This window comes from Amblyomma mixtum, chromosome 6, assembly GCF_055824585.1.
Source record: "Amblyomma mixtum isolate Tamu chromosome 6, ASM5582458v1, whole genome shotgun sequence".
NCBI lineage: Eukaryota > Metazoa > Arthropoda > Arachnida > Ixodida > Ixodidae > Amblyomma > Amblyomma mixtum.
Window position 1 is genome coordinate 157,912,396 of NC_143017.1, and position 27,460 is coordinate 157,939,855.

Below are 27,460 nucleotides of genomic sequence, written 5' to 3' on the forward strand. Positions count from 1 at the left end.
AGTGTTCGTTAGTTTGGGGGGGAAGCTCATTACTAGCGCAGTTTAACGTCACTTTGAAGGCCCCAGTAATGACCTTTAGAAGTGTTAATCAACCTCACTTCTATTCACTCCCCAGAAGCTGATATCTGTTCATTCTGACGACGATATCTGTGTTTTTGGATTGGCAGTTAGTTCACTTGCTCGCGCTTTATGTTGAAGTTAGTACGTTTCAGCCGAGTGCGGCGAGCTAGGAGCGCGTGCGTTTTGCAACAAATATCACTAAAGTTCACCGTGTGGTACCACGTGAAACACACTAAAGGCGAATGTCACTCACTTAAAGTGACCCTGAACTTGCCCGTGTGACAGGGGTAGAAAACCATCCAGAAGTAAAATGTGTTTAAAAGTATCTAACATTATTACGGACCTCATAGCGCGCGTAAATGGGCTGCCTGAAGACGTAAAATATATCAGAGTGTCGTAAGTCAGCGCACTGATGAGCTTTCTGGCGTTATAAATACAGTTGTGCAATAGCGGGCCGCACTGTTGCTGACGCCTAGACTGCTTAAACTGTTATTTTCACGTTAATATATCGCACAGCGCACTAATGCACATATTGCCATGCTGTTCATGTGGGAAGATTGTACTGGTTTAAAGTGTTATAGCCGCTTGTGAATGGTAAAGCAATTTAACTTCGCTTTAAAAGCAGGAAAAGCATAATGCGGCAGAGCGTGGTGAATGCGGTCACTTCGAGATCAAATGCGAGAGTTTCTTTCACTTTTTTTTGACGTCGCAGTCGCTTACGTTGACAAAGTCTATGGGAAGCGAATTTAGGTGAAAGTTCTGCAAAAATCACGGTCATTAATCTAAGGCGTTCGCATGAGTGTGACTGTGCTTTCCTTTGTTTCCCATTCAAAGCCACTCGGTTGGCAATCTTTAATGCGATAGATATTCAAAACCTTTCATTGCTTTCATTTTCTTAGACGCCACCATAAAACAGAGATGTACGAACACACCACGAAGAAAAGGTCGTTCGAACATTTAATATAAATATATAAAGTGTGGTCCTCAGATTCGGTGCGCACTGATGTTCTCCTGCCAGACGACGTATGGGATACGAGTGGCCAATGACCGTGAGTGACACTTATGGCGGGTTCTGGGTGTTCTGTCGCCACTGTGTAATGCTGAACCTTGGCATAAAGCTTACCAGAAGCTATAAATTACAACGCTAACGCTATGAATTCTTTGTTGGAGAAAAAAATAAAGCTAGAAATTAGTCTTAATACGAAGTATGAAATTACTAATACGAAGTAAGAAATTAGTGTCCTAGTAAGAAGTAAGAAATTAGTGTCCTAATGCGACCGTCGTGGAGAGGATAGCGTAGAACACTGCCTATTTTGTGTTTTTTTCACGCGGATTGTCCAGATTACTTTATGCTGTGATATCGAACCGAGCGTTCACGCAGCTAAGCGCTTTGACTTATGAATATAGACATTTGCGAATGTTCTTTTATGAAGCGCTCTCATTTGAATACACTTCACGGCCGGGGACCGCGCATCAAGTGACGCAGTGGCACCGCCTCGCGCAGCCTTGTCAGCAGCGCATGCGCAGTAAGTTCACTGTCGGCGCGATTCTTTGTCAACGTATCAGGTGAAGCATAGGGCATGCGTCCTGGACTTGCTATTATGTCCATCTTGTACAGGCTTGCCTGATGCTGTATTGTTCACTCCTGCGTGGCATTTTACGCTGGGTTTTTAATGCCGAGAGATTGTCCATCGCATCTTAACCAGGTAACCATTGTGATATCACTGATAAACTTGAGCGTCACAGTTAACTTTAGTGTTAGATCTCTCAGAGTTGCTAGCATTTAGCAGAAGTCAGCAGTTTTTCCTCTCCTCCACCCAGAACTTCCGATTCTCTGTCTTTGTCCATCCGCCTTTCCTCCGGGTACAGGCTGAACCGCGTCCAGGGGCTGTCGGTTATGTCAGCAACCTTCAGCTTCTTCCGGTATGGTGCGCTGGTCACTACACGGAGTACGTTGTCTGGCCGGTTCGTGATGATGCCGTCAACGCCGTGCCTGCGTAAGCGTGTGAGAAAGAAAGCTGCAGGAACAGCCCATGGGACTGAGATTCTTGTAGGTGGCGTTAAAGAGGAACTGCTTTCTACAGGGTGCTTTAGTTAAGACTTTACACAATTTTAAAAAAATAGGCTTTTTGAGTTAGAAGATCGCTTTTTTCGGCATAGCATTGTCAGCAGTGTACTACATGAGAATACATATAAGATGTGCTAACTAGCAAACTGGTTATGTAATATTGAATCGTTAACTTTTAAACTATTACTGTTAGGCTACTTAATTATTGAAAGGCGTGTAACCCACCGTAAGCAATATCTATATCAGTTTTTAGAATTCCGCAAACGCGATTACCCTCGGTGTTGCGGCCCAACAAATTTTGGCTATTTCCACGAGTTTCGTGCACTGTACAAATTGGTTCTCCTGCAATCTCCTCGAAAGCGCTTGCCTTTGCGCGATGTTGGAAAAATTTGTTGGGCCACAGCGCCGAGGGTAACCACGTTTTTGACACTCTAAAAATTGATATAGATATTACTTACAGTGAGCTACACGGCCCTCAATAGTTAAGCAGCATAAAAGTAGTTAAAAAGTGAACCATTCAGTATTAATCAACAAGCCTGCCAGTTAGCACTCCTTAGCTGTATTCTGATGTATTTCACCGCTGGCAATGCTGTGCCAAAAAAAGCGATCTTCTAACTCAAAATACCTATTTTCAAAAATTGTGTAAAGTCTTAGGTAAAGCGCCCTATATAGCGATTCATTTTCTGGTTCATCTTTCTGCTTTTCTTTTTTTGTTCCACTTTTAAGCTTCCGGGGTAAAAAAAAGAAAAAAAAGGAAAACGAAATCACAGCCGCCCGTTTCGGGTAGTGTGTTGCTTTTAGCCGCTTGGCCGCATCTTGTAGTCAATATCACGATATGTTGGTTCTGGCAATTGCAGACATTATAATTCGTTAACATCATGTCTGAAACAATACGAAGATCGGCTATAATTCATTAGCAAGTCCTCGTTTTGAAGACCTCGCACAGTTCACCACCATTTTGATTAAAGCATGCGTATACTGTTCGTTTATCGCCATCACTATTTCTAGAATCCATGAGGTCTTCTTAATATTCGATAAGCGACCATGGTTAAACAATTCATGATAGGTAACCTTAGATTGTTTTATCCTTACTTCTCTAGTGTAGGTTTTATGTGTTTCGCCCGCTCTGTCTTTCCCCTTTTGCATCCCTTTCAGCCTGCTGGGCAGCCTTCCTTCCAACCCTCTTCCCTTCATGGCCTTATTTTTCCCTCCTTATTCTTTGTCCTCTCCCTCTTGCCAGCTGTGCGAGAGGTAGCCGCTACCTTTTACGTCTTTCAACGAAGCTCCGCTAATACTGCAAGGTGGCTTACTCAATGCTTTTCCTTATGAAGAGCGGCAGGTCGACAGTCCAGTGGTAAACCTTGTCCATGAAGCCCTTGTTGCTGTCGCGGGCCTTGACGGCTGCCACCAGCCTATCCACTGGCACAAGGAAGCGCACGCAGTTGGATAGGCCGTCGCCCTGCCAGCGATGGTGCTTGATACCCAGCTGCTTGTACATGCGCCCAATCCGTTTTAGTGGGTCGTTCATGCCAACGTCGAAACCTGAAAGAATGGTAGTATCGTACACGCGCGTTTCAGTAGCACGACGGGGTGCAAACGATCTCCAAGAGAGGCTAGCGATTATTAACAAGTGCACGTGAAATAGTCTTTAGTCGCCGTGACGCTGCAGGCGAGCTCCTTTGCAGAGAAAGATGATTCATTTGTGCGAAAGTTTCCTAACTGACCGCAGATATGTACCGCGCAAGGTGAAAGTACCTGGAAATCTTTTTTTTTTTTTTCAAGGACTTTTCGCAAGATGCATTGGAATGGAAGTGCTTTACAAAAAAAAAAAAAGACAGAAAAGTTAGCTCCTGCCCTCAGGACACACAATCATACAAGTGGTCTTTCTCTTTTTTTTTTCAGTCCCAAAACATTCGACGCCGATACTCAAGTTTAAAAAATTGTGCCGACTACCTTTTTCGATCGCCTTGGGGGATAATTCAGTAAGCTCAGCCGGTTAGCTTGACTGGTTGCTTTATTACTGAAAGCTAGAGTAGTGCATGTGCTTCGAGAAAGCAGCGTTAAAAACCAAACGTAAGCTACGCATCGAATAGGACAGTGTTTCTGGACAATCGGATGGCTAGTACGTTTTCTAGCAAAATCTTGACTTACCAATATTGTCCAAAATGTGTTCCTTTTCTTTATGCTTGAAGTATGCCAAAGCACCTCTGATGACGTCCTGATCTTTGACGTAGCCGATGGAAAGTACGACGTTCACCCTGTATTTAGGAGGCACTAACCCGCAGTGGGTTGAGATGATAAAAGATAATTAGAACCAAGGGCGTTTTCTCATATCAGTTCTTGCATTAGTTCCAGTCACTGGTAATTGATGCCTGATGAATACTTTACATGCTAAAAATTCCGCTAGAATTGCAGAAATAGTAGTAGAAGACCTTTATTCGACCATAATATACAGGCCGAGCATGTCGACCGCCTGGGCGACCAGAGGTCGCTGTTCTTCCTCCCCTTCAGTGCTCGACATGCTCGACCTGTAAATTATGGTCGAATAAAGGTCTTCTGCTACTATTTCTGCAATTCTAGAGGAATTTTCAGCATGTAAATATTTAAGTACACCTACATCAAGAGCTCCTCACTCCATGACATATACAAGAGACAAGAACTGTACTGACTGGAACATAAATTGGAATAAAATACAAATACCGAAAGGCTGAACCAGAGCGACATACAAGCACGAACTTGAACGCAACAAAGCACTGCCAGTTAGCGCGTGAAATAATACTATATACATAAGAAGAGTCAATGAAAGCTGCGCTTATTGCTAGAGAAATGAGAACAGGAAAGCGTTGATGGTTGCTATTTTCGTTACACAGCTGCTAACGGTGTCTTACAGCTTATTAACTGACAATTTCAGAATACGGGTAAATTATTTACATCCTGAATTCATTCCAGATTAAAGCTAGTGGAGTAAATGTCTCGCAAGGTACTGAAAGTTCAATCTATTTTCCGCATATTTACGCATGGGGGTATTGAGGCATTGCTTCGGCTCCTGATATCAGCGCAGCCCCCCCTCCCCCCCCCCCCCCCCCCCCCCCCCCCCCCCCCCTTAATGAAAGTAAAAACACCCGATTTATAAATTTTGCGATCATTCCTTTTCTTTTACCTATAACGTTGCGTTATTTTGCGCAGTGAAGGCATCCCTACCGTAACATTCCGTAAGAGTCGCTCGTATGGAATTATGGGAATATATAGTCCATATGATGGGTAAATATATATGAACATCCATACGTTTCTGGGCGTTGTTCATAAATCTTCCATAAAATCTCGAACTTCCATAAAGTGAGCATGATGTCATGTGGATTCCGTAAGTAACCACACGCGCACTCCATGTCGTCCATACAGACTCCATGCACTCCATACTGACTCCATATAAACCATATGGAAACGGTATTGTGGCGTTGTTCCTTAGCTCTGTGATCTAACTATTTGCAAGCAAACGCATCTCTGAGCCCGGCTTGCGCCTTGACTGCGACATTTAAGAGATATCCTAGCGAATATTGACTTGTGCGAGGCGTGCGAAACTGTTCAGGCGTTAGAAAAAATATTCTTTATTTCCTCATCCTTAAACCTGCACATGCCGATTATGCTTAGTGTCTTCTAATTCAATTTGCATCAGTTTTTTTTAACCAAATCAGATTAGGTAGTTAGGACGGTGACGACGGCGCCGGATTTTCTACAGAACGGGAGCCTCAATGCTATCATATTAAAAGAGTGACTGGACAATATGTACTTAATGCTTTTGTGCGGAGAGCTGTTGCACTAACCGTCTAGAAATATCTGACCCAAACCAAGCATTACCTACCGTCTTCCCAGAGGTATTTCCAAAGGCTTTTTGCTAGGGTCACTCCGGCTTTCGCTTTGGCAGATTGCGGAAGCTTGGCTGTTTTCAAGTCCAGTAGAAGAAGGTTCATTTTTCCTCTGAACTTTGAATCAGCTGAAAGAAGGGACAAGTGACATACGTGTCTCTCGTAAGGTGCTTTATATTGCACAGTCATATAAGAAAAACCCACAGAACATAATCTCGGGATTGTGGGAATATATTTTGGCATTCTTTTGGCTCTGTGCCGGAGGTTCAGTGATCATATCAAAGTGGATGCATGGAAGATTTGTGAACATTTTGAAGCACGGAACGGGTTACAAGTCTATATTTTTTTCAGCAGTTCGGTATCTGCAAACTGTTTTTACACGTTTCGCAATGCAGACGAAATGCAAGGTGTCTTGACATTAGGGTTCGTTTTGGATGTCCCGAACTAGGCTACGCCTACTGACTACATGGTGATGGGCGCGTCAATGACACCCTCCTTCGCTCACGCCGAGGACACATGCGCCATCTTGGGTCAGAGATTGAACGTTGCGTTGCCACAATATTATTTCGGAATACAGCATGTTCGGCCCTTTTTGCAAAGAGACTTTCGAGTATTGCTGATAGGCATCAAATGTTTACATCAGGTAGGTATTTAGAAAACTTCGTGGACATAACGTGGGTTTACGCAATCCCTGGGCTCAAATATGGCGTCTCGCGACCACTGTGTGCAGTGGCGCAGGTATCCAGGCACGCTACTGTTGGCGCTCCTAACTGATTCTCAACGCGCGTGCTCATGTTTTACTGCCGCCGCGGTGGCTCAGCGGTTATGGTGCTTGGCTGCTGACCCAAAAGACGCGGGTTCGATCCCGGCCGCGGCGGCTAGAATTTCTTTGGAGGAGAAATTCTAGAGGCCCGTGTACTGTGCGATGTCAGTGCACGTTAAAGAACCGCAGGTGGTCGAAATTTCCGGAGCCCTCCACTACGGCGTCTCTCATAGCCTTAGTCGCTTTGAGACGTTAAACCCCATAAACCATAAAACCAACCATCATGTTTTACTGCACCCCATGGATTTATTGCGTTACGTTCAAGGTCAAAAGAAAGAAAGAAAACATGAAAAGAGAAAGATGTTTTGTTTTTAAAATACTCAGTTTTCCACATTAAAGAATGAACATTTTCGTCCCTTCAGAGACGGCAAGGTTCATTTTTGAAATACTGAGCTGTTAGATAATGAAGAAATAGGCACTGTCATGCTTGCGCTGGAAGACCGCGATCCGCAAAGCTTTGGCCATGTCTTTCCTAATTTAAACATATCCACTTTCTTTTAGCTGGGATAGAGTTGCGTGGGACAGCATCCCGAGCGACAGTGACAGCAATAACAGACTTTAGCTTAACGGCGAACTCCGTGCGTTGGGAATCAAACTCACGGCTACTGGTGACATCCCTAATGTGCTCCAGGAAGTCCAAAATGGTCTCTCGCTTCATGCAGCCGCGGAAGCAGTCACACGGAGTTCCGTGAAACGTGCCCAGCACGGTGCCGTCATCTGCAAACTCGATGTCTGCCTCGAGGGCATTGGATCCCTTCTCGAGGAAGTCATCCACTTCTTCAAGCGAGTTCACCATGTGGCCAATGATGTAGAAAGGCCGCCTGTGCCGGCCTTTGCTAGCCTGTGCAGACGCGCGAAGGAAGAAAGAGCAAGAGTGACGACATTCAAGTTTTGTCGAAATTCCCTTTTGAGCATGCTTTTCCGTTATGTTTAATTCGTATTAAGTTGGCAATGCACAACTGGTGCGGGATTCCTCTTAAGCTTATGTTGAACAGCGAGAGCTGTTAATGCCTCGTTTCCGCTATCGCGACGTCCGTCGTCTTTCGTCTACAGAGGAAAGGACTGGAAGGAGGAGAGTGAAAAAAGGAAGGCGCGCGATATTTGGGGGAGAGGGAAGGAGAGGCGAGGGAGTGGTGGCGAGAATGGCGCTTCCCACTGGCCACCTGCAGGCGACTGTGAACGCAAGGGCTGAAGCGGGCGTCATTACGAGCGTGATCCCGAGCGGGGAAGTCAAGTGGCGAGGGTTAAACCTAGCAGAGTGTGGCGTGATGTGTGGCTTAGCCAGACCGTCTACACCGGTCCTTTGCGTAGTGCACGCAGCAGTGCTGGGGACTTAGCCGTTAAGTGACAAGCGCCATTTTTGAAACGGGCTACACAACAAACTAAAGGGTTCTATTAGACAATATTTTCGTTTAACCGCATTTCGGACAACAAGCTTACACTGACGTTCCCAGCAACATTTGAATGAACTAATGTCTCCGCTAAGTGGCGAGGTATGCAGTACAGAGGGAACGCGATGATCGAAATCTTGCCCTTAAGTGGGAGGCCTGAGCACGCAAGCTTGTGGCTGGTGGGTAAAGGGAAAATGAGCTTGGAACGTGGCCACAAATGCCCTGTATGACATGACATGATGCCGCAGTTCTCAAAAAACAGCGTACGCGCCGTCGCCCAGATTGAGGAAAAACGACTTGGCGCGAACGTTCAGCACTGCGTCTCGCCGAGCTTTCGCGGATCATCACGTTACAGCCAATAACCACCCTATGAATTTTTATGCGAAGCATACTACTTTAGCTACCACTTCAGCCCTTCACTGTGGTTATGCGCCTCCAAATCACGTGATACATGACGTCACACCTCGTGACACGATGACGTCACGGCAGTGGGAAACGGGGGCCCACCTCGCGCCGTCGCTGTGGTTGTGCGCCTCCAAATCACGTGATACATGACGTCACATCACGTGACACGATGACGTCACGACAGTGGAGAAACGGGGGCCCACCTCGCGCCGTCGCTGTGGTTGTGCGCCTCCAAATCACGTGATACATGACGTCACACCACGTGACACGATGACGTCACGACAGTGGAGAAACGGGGGCCCACCTCGCGCCGTCGCTGTGGTTGTGCGCCTCCAAATTACGCGACACGATGATGCTTCGCATTCTCCAGGCTTAACCAAGTGAAGCCTCAGCAATTTTTTTTTCATATTATCCCCAAGACGACTACTATTCAGGATTTGCAGTAATTGGTTGTCCTTTGAGTGCACACCGGGTCAGCGCGTATTTTGCATAGGTAACCGAGGAGGGCAAGGGGAATTCAGTGAAAATGTGTAATCAGTGACGTAGCGGCGAAAATGGTAGGCACCTCACATAAGAGAGAGAAAGTTTCCGGGGGGCGCTTTCTCTGATGTGAAGCGCATTTCCCTTTTTGTTACTTACCGATTTCGGGCTGATGTGTGCGATGTTGGGGTGCATTACTTCGTTTGTAAAGTCACCTAGCACCGCATAAAACATACTTATTAGGATAAAATAAGCGGCAAGGAGATACCCAGGCATCATGGTGTCTTGACGGCTGAAAACCGATAGATATAAAGTAAAAGGCTGTTGGAGATGGGTGACACCGTTCCCGCATCTTAACCTTGTTGAGCACAGTTTTGCGACTATAATGTAACTTTCCTACAGGAGCACAAGAATTGAACGCACCGTTCTGACGACAAGGACGCCGCAAGACTTCATGAGGTGGCACAATCGTGTACCATCAAAAGAGCAGCGTAGTTTAATACTCGACAAATGGTCATCTGGCCAGGCATGATAATGAACAAGTTGGAGGTCAGTGACCATGTCAAGCTGCGATTCGACGTTTCGGAATCCGTAACGTCGCAGTTCACCAGCGTACCAGTGGATCTGGCTGTCACATCGTGCGAAGTAGCTCTGCAGAAAGGTAGCAGCTTAACCAACCGCACACCTTTTGACGTCCCAGAACTCCGTGACCTACTTCGGGTTTGCCTCGGCGACACATACTTCTCGTGTGGCGGCAACATCTACAAGCAGACGCACGTAGAGCCATGGGGGCTTCAATCTCTGTCACAACAGCCTTCTTAATGCTGGAATCTCTGGAGGCAAAAGTACTTGAAACATTTCAACCGGAGCCAAAAGTCCCCTACTGGTACGCAGGTGATTGCTTCTCGTTGTCAAAAAAAAGGGCCGTTCAGCGATTCTTGAATAGCCTGAAGTCCGAAAACCGGCACATACAGTTCAGAGTTGAAATGGAGAAGGATGGTTATTTGCCTCTCTTGGACACACTGACTCGTTGATCTGCGAACTATCTCAGCTTCAAGTCTACCGGAAGCCTACTCACACCAGCCGTTGTCTGGATTTTAATTCTAACCATCCCAGCGCCCACAAGTTGTCGATTGCGTCGTACCTGATAACATATGCCACGCGTGTATGCACTGATGGACATGATGAACAGAGCGAGCTAAGAACAGTCCACCATGAGCTTGCCGACAAGGACTATGCAGGGCGTTTTCTGGCACAAATCTAGAAGCGTGTTTGATCCTCAAAAGCAGACAAGCGTAAATTCAGAACCCGAGCAGCAATTCCGTACATTCCCGGAGTGAGCGAAGCCCTATCGTGCGTTTTCTTTTTAATTTTTTTTTTTAAGTACGATGCACACGTCGCACTTATTCCTTCAAGCAAGCGTCGGAACAAGCTGATAAACGTGAAGGACCGCTTGTCCGACGACGTGTATCCTGGAGTGCTATATAGAATTTTATGCGCTGACTTCAACGATCTTTATATCGGCGAAACTGGAAAGTTTCCAAGAGACTGCAAGAGCAAAAACGTGACGTGGCGAATGGCAATCAAGCATCGATCGCGATCGCTGAGCCCGCTCAAACGAATCACCATAACGTCGACTGGCACTCCGCCACCGTCATAGCTAAAGAGAAAAACGTGTCAGCAAGGCTGCCACTGGAATCATTGATCATTCAGGCAATAACTAACACTATGAATCGGACTAATGGAAATCTGCCGGCAATCTACGTAAGCTCATTACATCACGTGCTGCATGCTCAAAGGACGACCGACCCTTGGCCACCTCAGCGAGCAAGGAACACGTATGTACGGGTTCCAAAACGTTGAATTGTAACTTGACATGGTCAGTGACTTTCAATTTGTTGAGAGCAGTGTAAAGCTAACTGAGCTTACTGAAATAACGTGAGGTAATCCAGTGCTGCTATATTTTTATTAGAAAACCATTTTGGAGATCAGAAAATTACTTAAGAAGCAACGTAAAAATGCTGTAGTTGAAAGCACATGCCAACATCATTAAGAAATCACACGCCAGATGGACGATGAGCAGTGCAGAAGCTTTGTCACTTTTTTTCATTTTTTTACAGGTATATACCTTTTACTAATATAAGCTAATAACGTACTGACTAAATCTTACCAGCAGAACATGAATTGCCATTTCCTAGAGGTTTTGTCTGTCTTAGCAATTATATTATATCTTTACGGCTAAAAAGGTCAAATGCATCACTACGAATGGAGTCGCACTTGACGAGTTTGGATTCTCGCGAAAGCCCATATTTGAGATCATTATTTCATCTTGAACACAAAAAAAAAGAGAAATAAGGAAGCCGATAGCTATTGCAGCTATAAGTGTACGCCACAACAGTTCTGTTGCTATGTTATATAGATATTTGCACTGTCAACGAAGAAAACAAAAGGAAAATTAATTCATCTCTGTATGACACAACGGAAAGCTGGAAAGTTTTCATGCGCCGCCCTAACACACGCATAAGGGACAGGATAGGACATATGAATACGGTCGTACGCTACTTGCTTGTGATGAGATTCAGCAGACGCGTGTTCGCGGATCACCTTCCATATCCCAACTGTGTCCACGCAGAAGACATAGTTCTGCACAGCTGACCTAATGCGCTGGTTTCCTTTCTTTTTCTTTTAACGGCTCTCTTTGTTCTGCGCCTTATACCCTTTTTGAAGAGAAGTGATGAGGTAGTCTGCTAGAAAAGAACAACAGAGGGTCGACCCTGTTTCGCAAGCAACCTGATGGAGCCGCACTGGTGATCAAAGCAAGGGCATTGTTTGCGTTGTTCCCGAAGCTCCTTTCGTACGGTGACGACATCCTGTCCGTGACGTTTAAAGGTGGACTGAAGAGGAATCTGAACTCGTATTTTTGCATCGGGAACTCGATCTACACGTTCCGAGCATTCTTAGAAACTTCGATTTATTGCCCTGTGTGGCCGAGTTCTCTAATTAAATCAGATTAACGTCCGGCTCCCGCCTTTTTTTTTTTTAAATTCCCCGCAGACGGTGGGAGGAGTCGACCAACGCATGAAGCGCCTTTCAGGCGAGTTTGCTTTCGCTTTTATTTTGTTTCTTTTAGGTTTCCATGAATAAATAGATCTAGTCAGAGACTACATAGCTGCAAATTAGGCCCACGTAAATAAAAATACGCGTGGACTCTTTGCTTTCGCCGATCACTAGGTATCACTCCGCCGAAGGCAGAGCGGCAAGCCGCCACCGGACTGGCTGAAAGGTTTGTCGACTCCTCCCACCGTTTGCGGGGAATAAAAAAAAAAGGTGGGAGCCGGACGCTAGTCCGATTTAAATTAGGGAAATCAGCCGCACAGGGCAATAATTCGAAGTTTCCAGGAACGCTCGGAACGTGTAGATAAAGCTCCAGCCGTAAAAATACAAGTTCAGATTCCTCTTCAGTGCACCTTTGAAGACCATTGGTTATTTTGCCTTCTCACTGCGTTCACTACCCATGCCATTTCTTTTTCTTGCTTTTTACTAGGTTATCATTAACTCGCGTTTGCTCCCTGACCAACTCTGCCATTTTCCTTCCTATTAGTAGTAGTAGTAGTGCGAGACTTTATTCAGGCACGACACTTGGGCGCCTACGACGTCGATGGCCTGCTGTACGAGCAGGCGGTGGCTAATCTTAATGTTACTCCCATCATTTTTTCTTCCCAGAGCTCTCTGAGCTGTCCTGTGTGTAAGTTCAACTCTATCCGTCAGTCTCCACGCTTGTATCCCATAGGTTACTACCGCTAAAATGTAGCGGTTATAGAATTTTTCGTTATATTTTATGTACTTCCCCCGAATTATGCTACCTCTATGCGACTAAATTACGGCAGACAGATTGTCGATAGCTTCTTCCGATATGAAATGACAGATGAGGTGTTCAATACAGCTCATTTACTCATAAATATGGCTCGGAGGAGGAACGAACCTATTCAGAGCAAGAATATTCATATAAACCGGGGGAGCCTGTCTCGAGGAACCTTACCTTGTTCACGTCATCAAGGCTTGTGGAGTCTGACAGTTGTGCCTTCACAACAGCTGTTCCTATTGTAATCCATATAAGGTTAAACTTAGAGCTGGCATTGTCTTCGCTGTCTTGAGTGGAACACACGCAAAGGTCCGGCGACGCAGACGAGTGCGGAATGCAGATTTGCAGGAAAGGATGGAAGGCAGAGGGGAGAGGTGCAGAAGCGTGCATTCCGAAATTGAAAGTCTGCGTTCATGCTCGAACGTACTGTTATGCAGCACATAAACACAGCTCAACCTTTGGAACTGTGACATTGCCTTTGCAGATCTGCGTGGCGCTATCATGATGGTGATACTCATGTAACAATCCGTTTCGTTTTCATTTCATTTGGTCGTGACATCATTCGCATCCAGTCCGGCCGGACCACAGGAACCGTGATCCGTCAATTCTTCACACAACCAGCGCGCAGTTTTTATACCGAATCAGGACTAGTACCAATAAAGCTCGTCAGGCTTGTAAAACGTGCGTAGTGCTCCTTAAATGGCGGTCCACCAAAGCGGCATCATGGGTGCCTTTCTGTGCTCTCTCGAAGCCACCAGTCTTTGTTCACCGGCTTCCTTAATTTTCTTCGTGGCTTCCTTTTTTCTTTCGAGCGGTTGGTACTTTTTTTTTATTTTCGTTCAGATGAGCTCTTTCAATTCATTATAACAACACATTTCCGGAGGGCGCTTCTAAATTTCTTCCTTGATGCCTTCTGATATTAGCGCTAATTGTTGCTCATTTAAATTTACATTTTTTGTTGTGTTTCCAGGATTCACTTTTGGCCAGGTGTCCTAAATGGGGACTAATGCTTTTATGGTCGCTTCCTAGACTGTGCTTAACCTGATTAACCTGAAGCCTGAGCTGGTTAACCTGAGCTGATTAACCTGAAACGGTTTTAAACCACAGCGCAGCAAAACTTCGGCTACCACTTTGAATGTTACTGCATTGCCTTTGTGCCTTGTGATCAACTGCGTTTGTTTGATGCCAAGCGGTACAAGAAATACAAAAAAGCCTTGTGGTCTTGACGACGTAGAACCCGGCTCCAGACCCAAGGATCCGGAATTCAAATCTCAGAGTGTTCTTGTTCATGATTCGTTCCGTTGTTTTGATATGGGTGTTCGATGCTATCAACAACTTTACCACGCCATAGTGCTGCTGAAATAACGTGGGGTCCGTATTTTAAAGCACAAAATGCTTTTACCTCCCACCACTCTTGACAAACTGAGGTGACGATCGTCCGGAAAAAATAGTGAACATGTAGTCGAATTTATTCGAAATGTACCAGAACATTCTATCCGAATGATATACCCAACAGAAACAAACTTCGACCTCGAGCAGGATTCGAACCAGCGGAGACGCATCGATAGTCTCACTTCTTTCCAGTGTTTGTGCAGCATTCCGCGAACTTTCCAGTTTGCATTTTCCGGGAAGCTGCACTGTAGTATGCGCAACTTTGTGCTCCTAGACCTTAGCGAGCGTTTCACTGCAGGATGTCCCGCGTGTGCTTCGGAGGAACACAGATACGAACACATGGTGTAAAAGCATCCCTGAACTTCACTTCATCTAGTTCACTTCACACTGATGTTTCTCTGCAAGACAGCCCAGCGGAATGTGAGCGGTAGATGATAAAGTCTGTTGTGTCCTGCACCGGTAGTTGCCGTTATCTGAACTGTAAGGTTGGGATAAGGGGAGGTGCGTTTTATCGCTTCTGCAGATTGGCGACTCCTAGGGTTAAATATATCTGGAAAACGTTTTATAGTCAAACTCATGACAGCCCAGAACAATGCATTGTTTTCAATCCTCGTCTTGTGGGGCTGAATTGGATTTCCAAACAGTCAAAGTCTCTGGTGGGTGACATAGCAGATCTCAGTCAAAGACCAGGCGTCACGGGACCCCGCGGCACCATCATGCCCAGTACGCATCTCGTTCGGAGTTTGCTGCAGACGCGATTGGATGCCGCCCTGCCACGTGACGTGCGGCCTGCGCCCCAGACTTGCTGTTCCGTCCGTAATGTGCAGGTCCACGTGACGCTCTATACTTCACGCCAGCGTGGTATTCTTAACAGTGGTTTTAACGCCGATAATATAGCCTATGGCGTTTTGGCCAGTACATTGATGTATGAGTTCTAGAATTAGACATCACAGTTCCCTCTAGTATTTTCGCTGTGAAAACTTTTCGGAATGAGCTGTCCACGTGAGGACAGGAGACGGGATCTCCTCTCCTCCGCCCAAGGCTTCCAGCTCTCTGTCAGTGTCTTCCTTCAACTCCACAGCGTCCGGGCTGAACCGTGTCCATGGGCTGTCATTCGTGTCAGCAATCCTCAGCTGACTCCGGTAAGGTTCACTGTTGACCACACGGAGCACGTTGTCTGGCCGGTTCGTTACGATTCCGTCAACGCCGTGCCTGCACAAGCGTGTGAGAAGCAAAATAAGCGAACTGCGGCCTGGGCTGAAGCTCTTACTGGCGCACACTGCGGAACAGATTCCCACATCCCTATTCCTACAATTAACCCTGCCCTTCGCCATCTGTGGCTACTTATCTTCTGTCCTGATTATCTGCTGTCTTCTTTTGCACTTTCATTCTCGCCGAATAAACTCCGCTGCTAAAACGAATAGTTGTTTATCTGTTCACGAAATCACACATGTCCCACCCACACCCATATCCTCTTCTTAATTTCAGGTTGGATATCATTAGGTTGGATTTGGTTCTTAACAAGTTCTGCCGTGTGCTATATCTCTTAGTTGACGCTCTTATTTTGCTTTCCATGAATCGATGCGCTGCCTTCAATCTCATTTCAAGTCTTTTCGTTGGCCTTTTAGTTTCAGCCCCATCGGTGAGTACTGGCAAGATACCGCTATTACATAGTTTTCCTCTAGCGACATTGAATCAATACTACGTGAAAAATAGCCCGTCACAAAGCACCTCAAGAAGCGAAGCTACAAAAACCATGCGCCTCCAGTCACTCTTGAAGTCGGACCTCCGACATACTGGTTTCAGAAGCTGTGCTTTAGAGAATGAGCCATCAGTGCACCTTTTTTTTTTTTCTGAGTAGGCCTAACAGTACCCAGAAAGAAAAAAAATCTATCACTTGTGAGCAGCGTTGGTTTAGTCACTGCCTTTTTTTGTTATGCGAGCAGCGTGACGATATATTTATTTCCACAAGTTGACTAATTAACGACACTAATTAACAACTCACCTATCGCTGTAGATTTGCTGTTTCAAAAGCTGACACAACTTGCTAGCACGTATTGATCACTCATTACCACCAGAGCTTAGAAAAGCCGCGAGGAACTACGAGTCTGCTAATTTTAGCGGACTCTTGGCGCAGCTGACTAAGATGGCAGGTTCTGTGGTTCACGTCAAGAAACTAAAAGGTTAACGAAAGGCAAGCGGTTTGAAAGAGGACGAACACGAGACTTCAGTGAGGTCCTGTATGATTGAGTTCGTGGCCTTGCCACACTTAGATCTATCTCCTCCCATCTTGTGGTACAAATAAACTTCACCGACATCATAGTGGCCGTTATGTTAGAAACCAAGAGCAAGACGGGAAGCTACCGATTTATCTAAGGTGCTTATCGTGACCTGCTCCAAGGTGCGATGTTGAAGCTACACGTGTACCTCCAGCGCGGTGCTCCTGACGTAACGTGCAGTGCATCTATAGGCTTCTTTTCTATCACTGTCTGACTTTTTCACAATCTTCATTGACAGGACTTTCTTTCGAATACCAGCTTCGGGACGTAGGTACGAACACATATCGTCAACAAGACTGATGGAGAACTACTATCTCAGTGCAGTCTCAAAATTTGTCTCAGTGCTGTCGGTTTTCCCAGCATTGCGACCAACGAGAATCCGACGTCTGGCAGCCGCGGGTCTCTCGCTGTAGAGTGCAGCGTTCTGAGAAACTCGGACACAAGTATCCAATCACTGATTACTTTGTATTTAATTATATCAGCAAATCTTCACTCATTCATCTGATTAGACTCTTTATACCTTAAGGCAATAAACTACTTTTTAACAATATCGTCTTGAAGTACTGACAAAGGCGTGCCACCTGTGGGTGCATCTCCTTCCCCTCGCTTGTTGTCGGCAAAATCCACTCGGAGACCGGTTTACGGTTGGTCGCCAGGCGCACGTGTCTGCGCGTTATCACTGCTGCGCCTGCACGCGCCCTGTGCCAGATGCCACGCCTGGGCTGCACGATAAGACAGCCTGTGGCGAACAGGGTGCTTCTCCGCCAGTGATAGGCTTCTCTATTTCTTGCGGCTCAAATGTTCTTGCCAGACTGATACCTGCTTTCCGAAATCCTAGTACAGATACTCGAACATCTTCGCCACTGGCCGCCGCCTAGCGCCACTGTCGTGTGTGAAAGGGAATAATGGTAACTCGTGTTTCCAAACTTTATCTGATTCTCAATTGGAACGGTGGTAAGGGCGGTATATTACAGTCAGTAGTCAGTACAAGGGCTTGCTATAACTGGGGTTGGGAAGGTGCTACGACATGACAAGATAGCGTCGACGGATCTGCATCATTTCAGGTGGATTGCCAGACGTTGATGGCTGTGAACAAGGCAAGGACTAAAACTCGACAAAAATCTACGGTAACCATCTAGAACCGATTCTTTTACTCTTTCTTGCGTTTCGTGCGTTTTTGGAATGGATGCTGTGAAAAATGGTCGTTAGTTTTCACGGGAAGGTACAAGATAACTCGGTGGTACACGCTGCATTTCACGCTGCAGAAATATTCACCTGTGCCACCTGGTCGCCTAATTTCTATTTCCTCGTGGAAATGGAATAGAGATGCAAAATACAATGGCTATATTGCGGCAAGGCATCCTGGGGTGTAGAACAGCAACAATACCTCTTGTTGTCAGTAAGAAGTGCTGTTGGTGGAGCGCGCTATGTGGAAGTATGATCATTCTTCATAGAATCATAAAGTAACAGACTAAAAAACAAACAGTATGGATAAACACCGATTAGATATGAAACAAAAAGCACCAAAGCCAACACGAGGTAAATCAGTACAACTCTAACAATAGCCATAGGCGTCAGAATCACATAAAAACCTTTCAATAAACAGTTTTCTAAGGTTCAATAACAGCAACAACGAACCACCTTTCCTATCTAGCGGATATTGCGGACCTATGGTATGCAATAAACCCAGCCCATCGATCCCTTCTTCGTTTATTTCATCCGCTTCCAGGTGGTTGGAAGGGAAGTTCAGCTTCTGGAACCATACAGTCACCATGCCTTCTCGGACCATGCCTTTAGGTAGTCCGGTAACAATTGCCCGGAAGAATAAACGGTTGTAATTTTTTCATTTTGCGAATTTTCGCGTAGCCCATCGTCCAAGCCTCGCAGACGTGATCGCTATTTCCTGTATTTCTTATCCTTCCTCCCTCTTTCACTGTTGGGTGTAAGGGCGTCTTACCCAATGCTCTTCTTTATGAAGTGCGGGAAGTCGACGGTCCAGTGGTACACCTTTTCCATGTAGCCCTTATTGCTGTCGCGGGCCTTGACGGCTGCCACGAGCCTGTTTACGGGCACAAGGAAGCGCACGCAGTTGGAGAGGCCGTCGCCCTGCCACCGGTGCTGCCTGATGCCCAGCTGCTCGTACATGCGCCGAATCCGCTTCAGTGGGTCGTTCAGGCGCACGTCGAAACCTGAAAGAGTAGGGCTAGTGTTGTGGAGCGTTTGATTAGCCCGATCATGGTTCAAGCTAGCACCATTCGCCTTTCTGCACAGGCTCTATCAGCATGCTAACGTTGAATGAGTTGCTTTTGGAGTTGAAGAAAATGTTAAGTCAGGGGGCCACTCTGCAGAGTAAAGCTGATGGAAATGTTTAAGTTGTGAAACAATATGACCGAGCTGTGCTTCTGTATAAGAGCTACTAGGTAATCAGATGTCTGGCGAGGCTTCTCTGCATTAACTTCAGCTTTTCACAAACTAATCCAGTAAATATGAGCGGGTCGCACAGATCCCATTTTGACTCCATCCGTAATCTTTAGTATATACCAAAACGACTTCTCTCCAAACTAGACCTCGTTACGCACTAGGTCATACGCCCTGAGTGCTGCCTGCTTCTTTTGGGTGCATCCATACTCTATACCAGTGCATGCTGGCATCCATGATCGAAGCACCCTGTGCTAGAAAACTAAACATTTTGACAGTTTTGCCTCTCTGGTTGCGTTTCAGGTATCATAGTAAACTTTAACACATCTCCAACCAAAATCTTTAGTTTCAAACCCAACGTTTCGGTGCGGCTCAGCTCCTTCTTAAGGGGTGACAGAGGGCAATAGCTAGCATCCTTAGGTTGGCATGGAGTGCAGCAGGAGGTCAGGGCTGTGATCTATACTGTGATTTGTGATCTGGCAGCTATGCGTCCTTTTCACTTTTTTTTGCGAGAACACCCCCTCCTTCGTCATTCTTTTATTGCATAAGATGTCCAACAAGCTTGAAGGATCCGCCTTTACAATGAAATTATGTGCGGCTGAAGTCCTCCGGAAAAGAAAAAAGTTCACACTGCAGTTAAATCCAACTAAATTGATGGCAGCTGGCTACAGTGAAAGACACACCAAGCATATTTGTTTTTCTCCTAATTTCTTGCCGATGGCTTCGGGAGTTAACGTTTAAAGAAAGAGAAACAGCACCTAAAGGTTGCTTTGTCATAACAGTCTGCCCAAAGATTTACATTACCCAGTTTCAGCAGCGTAACGTCCGAAACTGCTACTGAACATGAAAAAAAAAAAATGTTTTGTTGTGCGCTTTCCCGTCGTTTTGTGCCATACATTGACTGATCATTGAAAACTGACGCCACCGTCACATAAATCAAACATGAAATTAGCGACATCTAGAGGCTTCGAGGCCGTCCCACTTGTTCAGCGGCAGAGTTTGTTACCTCCAGCTTTCCTATTGCGTCTGGGAAAGCGAGCACTATGCAGCCGGTTCATTCCGGAGTACTGACGTCGTCTCTTTCGCATCGTACGATGTGTGCAGGTACCGATTCCCACTGTCCCACCCAAACCGCGGTTGACTTCTACATTTGTGACCCCCCTGTCCACATACCGCGCCTGTCGCAACGCGCTTTCTTCTTTCGTCTTCCGCAAGAGGTGTCCTCCATCCACATAAGGTGCTTAATCCCCCCCCCCCCCCCCCACACACACACACAGCTTGAACAAGGAGAAGGCCTGAACACAATTATCCTCTCCCAAACACATACGTATGTACCGCAAGGTGAGAACGCCGAATCAGTAGGACCCATTTGGCGCGAACTTGGCAGCACACGCTGGCTCCAGTCTGTACGTGCCCCCCCCCCCCCCCCCCCCCCCCCCCCCCCCCCTCTCATGAAAGGCGGGCGCATGCAGGCCACCCAATGCGCTTGCCTCCACTCAATGCTGTGCGGGATGTGTATATCGCCGCCACCGAGAGCTGGCATTTTGTGTCACTAACAGCATTCGCTGTATAAAATAGTATACCGTACTTTTCCATCCCTTTGGGCAATACTGCAATTAGCGCGGGCAGCCGGCCTACTGATCACATGTTCCCGTTTTCAACACGAGTGAATTGTAAATGATTCGATAAACCAAATTAGTGGAACGTAAGTTGTACCTCCAATAGCTGCCTGTGCATGTTCCTATTCGTTTAGGCGGTTAGTGCATGTTTTATAAATTAAAAGTCATCTCTCACCAATTTTGTCCAAAAGATGTAGCTTTCCTGTCCGCTGGATGTAGGCCAAAGCACCTCTGATGACGTCGCTGTCTTTGACGTGGCCAATAGAAAGCACGACGTTCACCCTGTCCTTAGGGGGCACTAAGCAACGAGTGTAGAAATGTCAGAAAATGAGCATCAAGGTTTAAGGACTTCTGGTGCCATTGTTTGCATTAATTGGTGTTGTTGGTTTATTTGTATTTTACCGCTGTTTTATCTGCGAAGGATGTTCGTTGAATACCCTTAACAGAAATTTGGGAACGAAACAAACATTATATTATCTTGAAAGTCGTGGCTTCCTCAAATATGCAGGAGGCAGACAGTGGCTGCACAAAAGCAGTTTAGCGGAAATAAAATCAAAATAGCGAATGCCCAAATGAATCCAGTGTCTACAAACAAAAATGAAGAAAAACTATCAGAAAAATCAGAAAATGATTTAAGGCACAGTCTATAGTAAGGCACTAAATGCGGCCTTGTTAATGCACAGAAAAAAAAATTAAGGATGCGATTTGGGTCCCTGACGAGGCAGTAATAGACGAGCTCATAGCGCCCTTTTGCACACTTCCCGACACTTTCATTGGAAATTTCAGAACAGCTTTAGTGTAATTGTCGTTCAGCTGACAGGAGAGTAGAAAACAGAAACGAAGCACAGGTTTTGCTCTCCATAACCAGTTCAGTCTATTCGCAACATCTGCATATAGGGAGAGACAGCATCTGTCTCTGAATCTGGACCCAGCTAAAAAGAAATAAATGTATTGCTTTATTAAAACTGCATTTAATGCTTTGAATTTCTGTAGGACAAGGCGTCATTTCCCCAAGACGCAATGAGATGTAACTCTCTGGCCTTTCCCGAAATTCTATGGAAAGCGGTACATAACTTCGGGCTCTAACTTTCCCGACGCTCTACAACCTCCTGTTCTTTGAACTTGAGCCTTCATAGCAATAAGCGTCCGTGCTTGGAAGTCATTGTGTTCAATACAGCAGCCTATGCTGTCGGACTTGAAGCTTTGAATTACGGCCTGTCGATGTGCGTACGTGACTCGCCGTATTATCCGTATGTTGACATTTCGTTAGCTGGTCGTGTAGAAGCGTTTGCTGCCTACTGGATGTTGATGTTTTAAAACGCTCGAATGAAAAATGCATCATTCATCCGGAGCTGCACCACACAAGCTGACGATTCTAGTACTGCATAGGATGTTTCACCTGAGATTTTACATAATTTTTAAAAATAGGTTTTTTGAGTTATAAGAGCATTTTTTTTTCGGAATAGCATTGTCAGCGGTGCAGTATATTAGAATACAACTAAGACGCGTTAACTAGCAGACTGGTTTACTAATACTGAATAGTTAATTTTTAACTATGACTGTTAGGCTCCTCAACTATTGAGAGGCGTGTAGCCCACCGTAAGTAATATCCATATCAGTTTTTAGAATTTTGAAAATGCAATTACCTTCGGCGCTATGGGCCTACAAATTCTGGCTAAATGCATGCGCTTTCGAGAAGCTTGCAGGCAAAGCATCCTCTCCAGTGCACGCAACTCGTCGAAATAGCCAAAATTGATTGGGCCACAGCGCCGAGGGTAACTGCGTTTTTGAAATTCTAAACACTGATAGTATTGATATTACTCGCTGTGGGCAACACAGTCCAACAATAATAGTTAAAAAATTAGCTATTCAGTATTAACTATGATGCTAGTTAGCACGTCTAAGTTGTATTCTGATGTGCTACATCACTGTCAATGTTATGTGGAATAAAGCGCTCTTCTAATTCAAAAAGCCTCTTTTGAAAGATTGCGTAAAGTCTTAGGTGAAACACCCTGTGTATCCTTTTCTGGAAGTGAGAATCCGCCGCACAAAATCTGAATGAGTAATCTCATACTGCATTTTTCTGGGAGGTTGAAGGAAGAAGAAATCTCGGCAATGATAAATCGTACAGGTAGCGTTCTCCCTGAGGATTGCATGTGTAGTTGGATGCATTTGATTGTTTGCGGTTTGATCCGGGGATGCCATGGTCGTACCTGCCGAAGGACACACATTGATATCAGACATTATTTATCCATTTCTTGCGAAGGAAAAGCGCCAGCCTATCCTAATTCACTGGGTTAACTTCGCTTTTTTTAGTGATGGAATTGACTGATTGTTCTGTACTTGGTATTTGGGTAACTCGCTCTATTCTGGTTTGGTCTCTTAGCGGCGTCACGTAGAGTGCGTGCCGGCGTTAAAGCGATTGCCACTTTCTCGCTTACGACGAGCTCACCTCGTCATGGATATTTCTCTACCTGAATTGCTTTTGACAAACAGGGGGAGTCAAATGGTGTTTTTCTATTTGCAACATACATGACAGCAGATATCCTCTTACGATGCCGCCACTTTTTTTTTTTTAATGAGCCCATGTGGGGTCAAGAAAATGCAGAAGTACACGGCCATTGAAGGTAAAAAAGTATTAAACGACCAGATTTGAAACCTGTTTCTGGGCATTTACGGTCATCTGTGATACTAGAAGCATTTTTTAAAGGCTGCTTGCGCAGAAAAACTGAATGAGTGCTACTGTGACAAGATAAACACAAGGTGCAACCCGTATACATGAAGTAACATCGACATTAAAATGAGAGGCTGCTTTGCTTCTTTCATGTTTTGCGGAATATCAATGAGCTCAAAACAGTACGCGAGAAGGAGCTTGTGAGTTTTGTGGGAATGCATGTTACCTATCTTGAGAGCATCGAGATATATACCAGCTATACTTACCGCCTTCCCAAAGGTATTCCCAAAGACATTTAGCAAGCGTGGCTCCGGCTTTCGCTTTTGCATACGGCGGAATCTTGGCTGTGTGCAGGTCTAGGAGGAGTAGGGTCATTTTTCCTCTGAACTTTGAGTCGGCTGTAACAAAGCAGTCATGATAATTAGCCGGATTACCTCCACTATAGGGCAGAGGCTTCTCCCATTAATGTTCAATCAGCCCTGTCCTTCGCAAGCAACGACCACTCATGGAAGGTTCAAGAAATCATTCGATGCATGGCTACTACTCCAGCTTATACGACTGTGTTACCGACACACAACTCAGATTTTACGAGTGCGCCTCTTTCATATTTGCTTCTGCTGTTTCACTGTTTACTTGTGCAGTTACCAGTCCTTTCACGGGGTAATGATTAAATATCAGTATCCTCGTAAGAGAGTGTAGCACAGCTACACTGAGGAAGAGAAAACATCCATTGCCGTCACTGATTCGCGAACGCAAGTTCTTAAATGCGAGGGAATAAAGGGCTTCCTATGTAACAAATAGCAGAACTTCAGCTATGAATGAAAAGAGAAAGCAAAATTAACGAGCCCGTTCCGCGAGTTTGAATGTGAGAAAGACTGCAAAGGCCTTGTCTAGCCCATCGTCGCCGTCGTAATCATTCGGCGAAAATTTAACCACTCACCTATTTAACTGAAACACAAGTGGCGTTGTTATTTTATTTTACTGCTTTCAATACTATTGTAACAACCCACGCGGAGTCTTCCAGGACGTAAAACGAAGTGAAGGAGATGAAAGCTTTGTGGTTGGCAGTCGGCACACACTAGCAGGAGCTTCTTCCAGTCAGGCTATTGCAGCAAATTATATGCCTTTATAGTCAGCCAAAGCAAGCCAACGCAATCCAAACGACATAAGCCTTCCCAGGATAAAACCATTGGCTCGAAACACTTAACAGCAGCGTAGAATGGGTGCTTTCGGGGTGGTGGTATGCTTTATACATCCAGCACTTGACGGTGGCAGCTTACTGGATGGAGCGCTTCTCTATTTACCAGCTTGCGCCAGTGATGGGTTTCTATCGTTTCGATCAAGGGGTGGAAGATAAAGAGAAATAAAAAGGTTTATCAACACTTGAAGTAGATCTGTATATTAAAAATCGTACTACTTTATGCTCGCTGTGGCGATTTTGAGCACCTTCAATGGTTGAAAGGTTAGTATCTTGACCCTAAGCTGTTGGTAAATAAATAAGCTTTTGGTAAATAAATGATATTGGTAAATAAGCTGACTCACGGTTACTGGTGGTGTCTCGAATGTGCTCTAGGTAATCCATGATGGACTCCCGCGAAAAGCAGGTGCGGAAACAGTCACATGGGGCTCCGTGAAACGTGCCCACTACCTTGCCGTCCGCTGCAAACTCGATGTCGGCTTCTAGTGCATTGGCGCCCCTTTCAAGGAAGTCATCCACCTCTTCCAGTGAGTTCACCATGTGGCCTATGATGTAGAAAGGTCTTCTGTGGTGGCCCTTGCTCACCTGTGCAGAAGTCGCAAAAATTAAAAAAAGAATAACGAAACAGAGACGACCGTCAAAGTTTGATGGAATCAGCCATTCCTGGAATGTGCAATGAGTCGCTGTATCTTTCGGCTTATGTTGCCTTCGTTAGAGAGTGGGTGAGAGTACAAAATGAAAACGCAAGAAGGCTAAACGAGACTCTATTCTGGTTGGCTACTTCATCCACGAAGAGCGGACTAAAAGAGATGAAAACAGTTGGCTTTGAAGTTTTGTCGTTGCAATCTTAAAAGAGTGCATTGTTGGGCTAGCTCAAGCAACACATTCGCAAAATAGAAGACACAGACAGTCCTCGCTTTGAACAAACTTACCGAAGTGAAGGTCAGTGTTTATAAGCCCACAAGTAGTGGACATCTGCAAATATAGTGAAGGTCTTGCTCATGTGAGTCAATATCTGTGCTGGGGAGTGAATTCGTTATAAAATGTCGAAAGAAATTCTCGAGACTTACCTCGTCGGAAGAATAAAATATAAACGAACTGCATGAATAGTGCATATATTGTTCTGCAAAAAACTGAAACCTACTTTTTTTGGAGCTGAATTTTGCACATTTCAAGAGCGAGTGGTGTTTTTTTTCTGCCTCCTTCCCTTCTCTTTTCTCCTTTGCTTGCGTGACAAACGAACCATCGAATCAGTAAATTAGTTGAAAAGCAGCGCGTTTTGTGTCCTCGCTTCTGTGATTGCGTCTTTTGCGTCCACCTCACAACATGTATTTGAATCTTAATGTACAGTTACGAGGCACTGTTAGAAGTTTTTTATTAAATTGCAACAAATACTCCTAGCCAACGCGTTTATTTATGTGGAATAAAGGTTATATGCGAAAAAATGCACTTTAAAATATATGTTATGCTCGTTAACTAACAGATGAAAACGCGTAAACATCGAGCATAACTTATGCCTTGTTCTTAACATCAACCTGCAAGGTTCTCAATTTCATTACTATCCTTTTTTCGTCTCTTTAAGGTTTCCACCTCACAGTTGAGTACTGAAAATACGCATTGATTGCATAACTTTTCGTCCGGTGTTAGGGTAAGCTGCTCGTTATATCTTAGAAGCCGCAGTTAAGAACACTCGATTCTTATTAATGTCGTCGGTCACGAAATTCGCCCATGGGCCGGATGGCATTTACGTCACCAGACTAGAAGAGATGTCACGAGATGAAAAGTGACATTACCAGGCCGAAATTGACGTCACCAGACCCGTAGTGGCATCAATTTTGGTAAAATCACCAATACCTTATGATGGTTTTGCATCGGCAACACATAATGAGGTGTCCCTGTGATTTTTTTCGGCTACTTTCTCGCTCATAATTTAGATCTGCCGCAATTACTTGGGATGCGCACACGTACTACTCAACTGCTTACAGTATTTCATTGCCATGAAAAGTTTTGTACCTTTGCAAAGCTTCTAAAAATCACTTTAATTTTGTTAATACGAAATTAAGGAATTAATTAGCAGCCACCTGTAACCTTGAGCATATGGTTGCAGCAAACAACTACCAAATATTTGCCCGCTTTCTCGCTTGAAAAATCTCTGGAGTTTAGTCAAATAAACTGCACACGGAGTTCTCAAAACTCTACATCGTTTGGGCTCAGGGAAGGCCAACGTTGCTCTGAAAACCTACAGGTATACTTGGCGCTCATATCCTTCTTCTACGATTTTCATTTAAGTTTGTGAAAGAACTTCGCCTTCAACCGCTCACCTTGGGTGCTAGTCTGGCTACAGGCGTATACTGTATGCAGCCATGGTAATACTAATAATAACATATATTGGAGAATCAGTTTTATTTCCCAGTTTCAATGTTCACAAAATTTACACAGGTCTCTAGAGGATTTCTTAGGAATAAATTCGCTCCAAACAAGCACTAAGCGCTCAACGTCTCGCGCTTTTTGTTATCAGGATTATGGCAAGGAATCACATTTTCGCCGCGTAAATAAGTGCAGCATACTATTCCCAGTTTGTGCTGCGGCTGAAGTGAAGCCCACCTGACTTTTCCAACTTACCGGCTTCGAGGTGGCAGGTGCACTATTAGAACGTATTCGATTCTTTGTGAAGTCGCTTAGTACCACACAAAATAGACTTGTCAGGATGAAATAAGCAGCGAAGAGGTACTTGGGCATCACAGTGGCTGGCTGGCTGTAAAATGAAAAATACGGTGTAACTTGTATTTGATCTGCGTGGAGCCGCATCCACTGCTTCATCTAATTCACTCCAATTACGTAGTATAAAACAAGACGTAAAGGCAGAATTCTAAAGTCGACCTTCATGACCTGACACAAGTGTCACATAACCTCAAAAGTTTAAAACTG

The 27,460-nt window shown here is 45.1% G+C and overlaps 2 protein-coding genes across 3 annotated transcripts; both read right to left on the minus strand.

Annotated features, from left to right (window-relative positions):
- Window positions 1-996: 996 nt before the first annotated feature.
- On the minus strand, window positions 997-11,824 carry LOC149340939 (dermonecrotic toxin LhSicTox-alphaIA2biii-like). Of its 2 annotated transcripts, none has more exons than XM_089549858.1 (7): window positions 11,653-11,824; window positions 9,250-9,382; window positions 7,415-7,655; window positions 5,988-6,119; window positions 4,280-4,402; window positions 3,439-3,670; window positions 997-2,053 (listed from the first exon to the last, which is right to left on the minus strand). In XM_089549858.1, the coding sequence occupies exons 2-7, from the start codon at window positions 9,367-9,369 to the stop codon at window positions 1,837-1,839; spliced, it is 1,065 nt and encodes a 354-aa protein (XP_089405984.1). In that variant the 5' UTR covers window positions 9,370-9,382; window positions 11,653-11,824; the 3' UTR covers window positions 997-1,836. The 2 variants fall into 2 exon arrangements, with proteins under 2 accessions (XP_089405984.1, XP_089405982.1); XM_089549856.1 differs by having other exon boundaries at window positions 11,648-11,824.
- Window positions 11,825-15,303: 3,479 nt separating this feature from the next.
- LOC149340940 (dermonecrotic toxin LarSicTox-alphaIII1-like) lies at window positions 15,304-27,426 on the minus strand. Its single transcript, XM_089551207.1, has 6 exons — window positions 27,155-27,426; window positions 24,877-25,117; window positions 23,601-23,732; window positions 20,836-20,958; window positions 18,581-18,812; window positions 15,304-15,556 (listed from the first exon to the last, which is right to left on the minus strand). Exons 1-6 carry the CDS (start codon window positions 27,350-27,352, stop codon window positions 15,304-15,306), a joined length of 1,179 nt encoding a protein of 392 aa, XP_089407333.1. The 5' UTR covers window positions 27,353-27,426.
- Window positions 27,427-27,460: the final 34 nt, after the last annotated feature.

What these genes read in the sequence shown, in the direction of transcription:
- LOC149340939 (XM_089549858.1), bottom strand. Translation starts at nt 9,369, where the DNA reads ATGATGCCTGGGTATCTCCTTGCCGCTTATTTTATCCTAATAAGTATG. An exon ending in TAGGGATGTCACCAGTAGCC is followed by an intron (nt 6,120 to 7,414) that starts GTGAGTTTGATT and finishes CCCTTCTTTCAG; the next exon opens with CTGATTCAAAGTTCAGAGGA. An exon ending in TTCATAAGGAAAAGCATTGA is followed by an intron (nt 2,054 to 3,438) that starts GTAAGCCACCTT and finishes ACGCTTACGCAG; the next exon opens with GCACGGCGTTGACGGCATCA.
- LOC149340940 (XM_089551207.1), bottom strand. Translation starts at nt 27,352, where the DNA reads ATGAAGCAGTGGATGCGGCTCCACGCAGATCAAATACAAGTTACACCG. An exon ending in CACCTGCCACCTCGAAGCCG is followed by an intron (nt 25,118 to 27,154) that starts GTAAGTTGGAAA and finishes ACTTCTGCACAG; the next exon opens with GTGAGCAAGGGCCACCACAG. An exon ending in TCGAGACACCACCAGTAACC is followed by an intron (nt 23,733 to 24,876) that starts GTGAGTCAGCTT and finishes GCTTTGTTACAG; the next exon opens with CCGACTCAAAGTTCAGAGGA.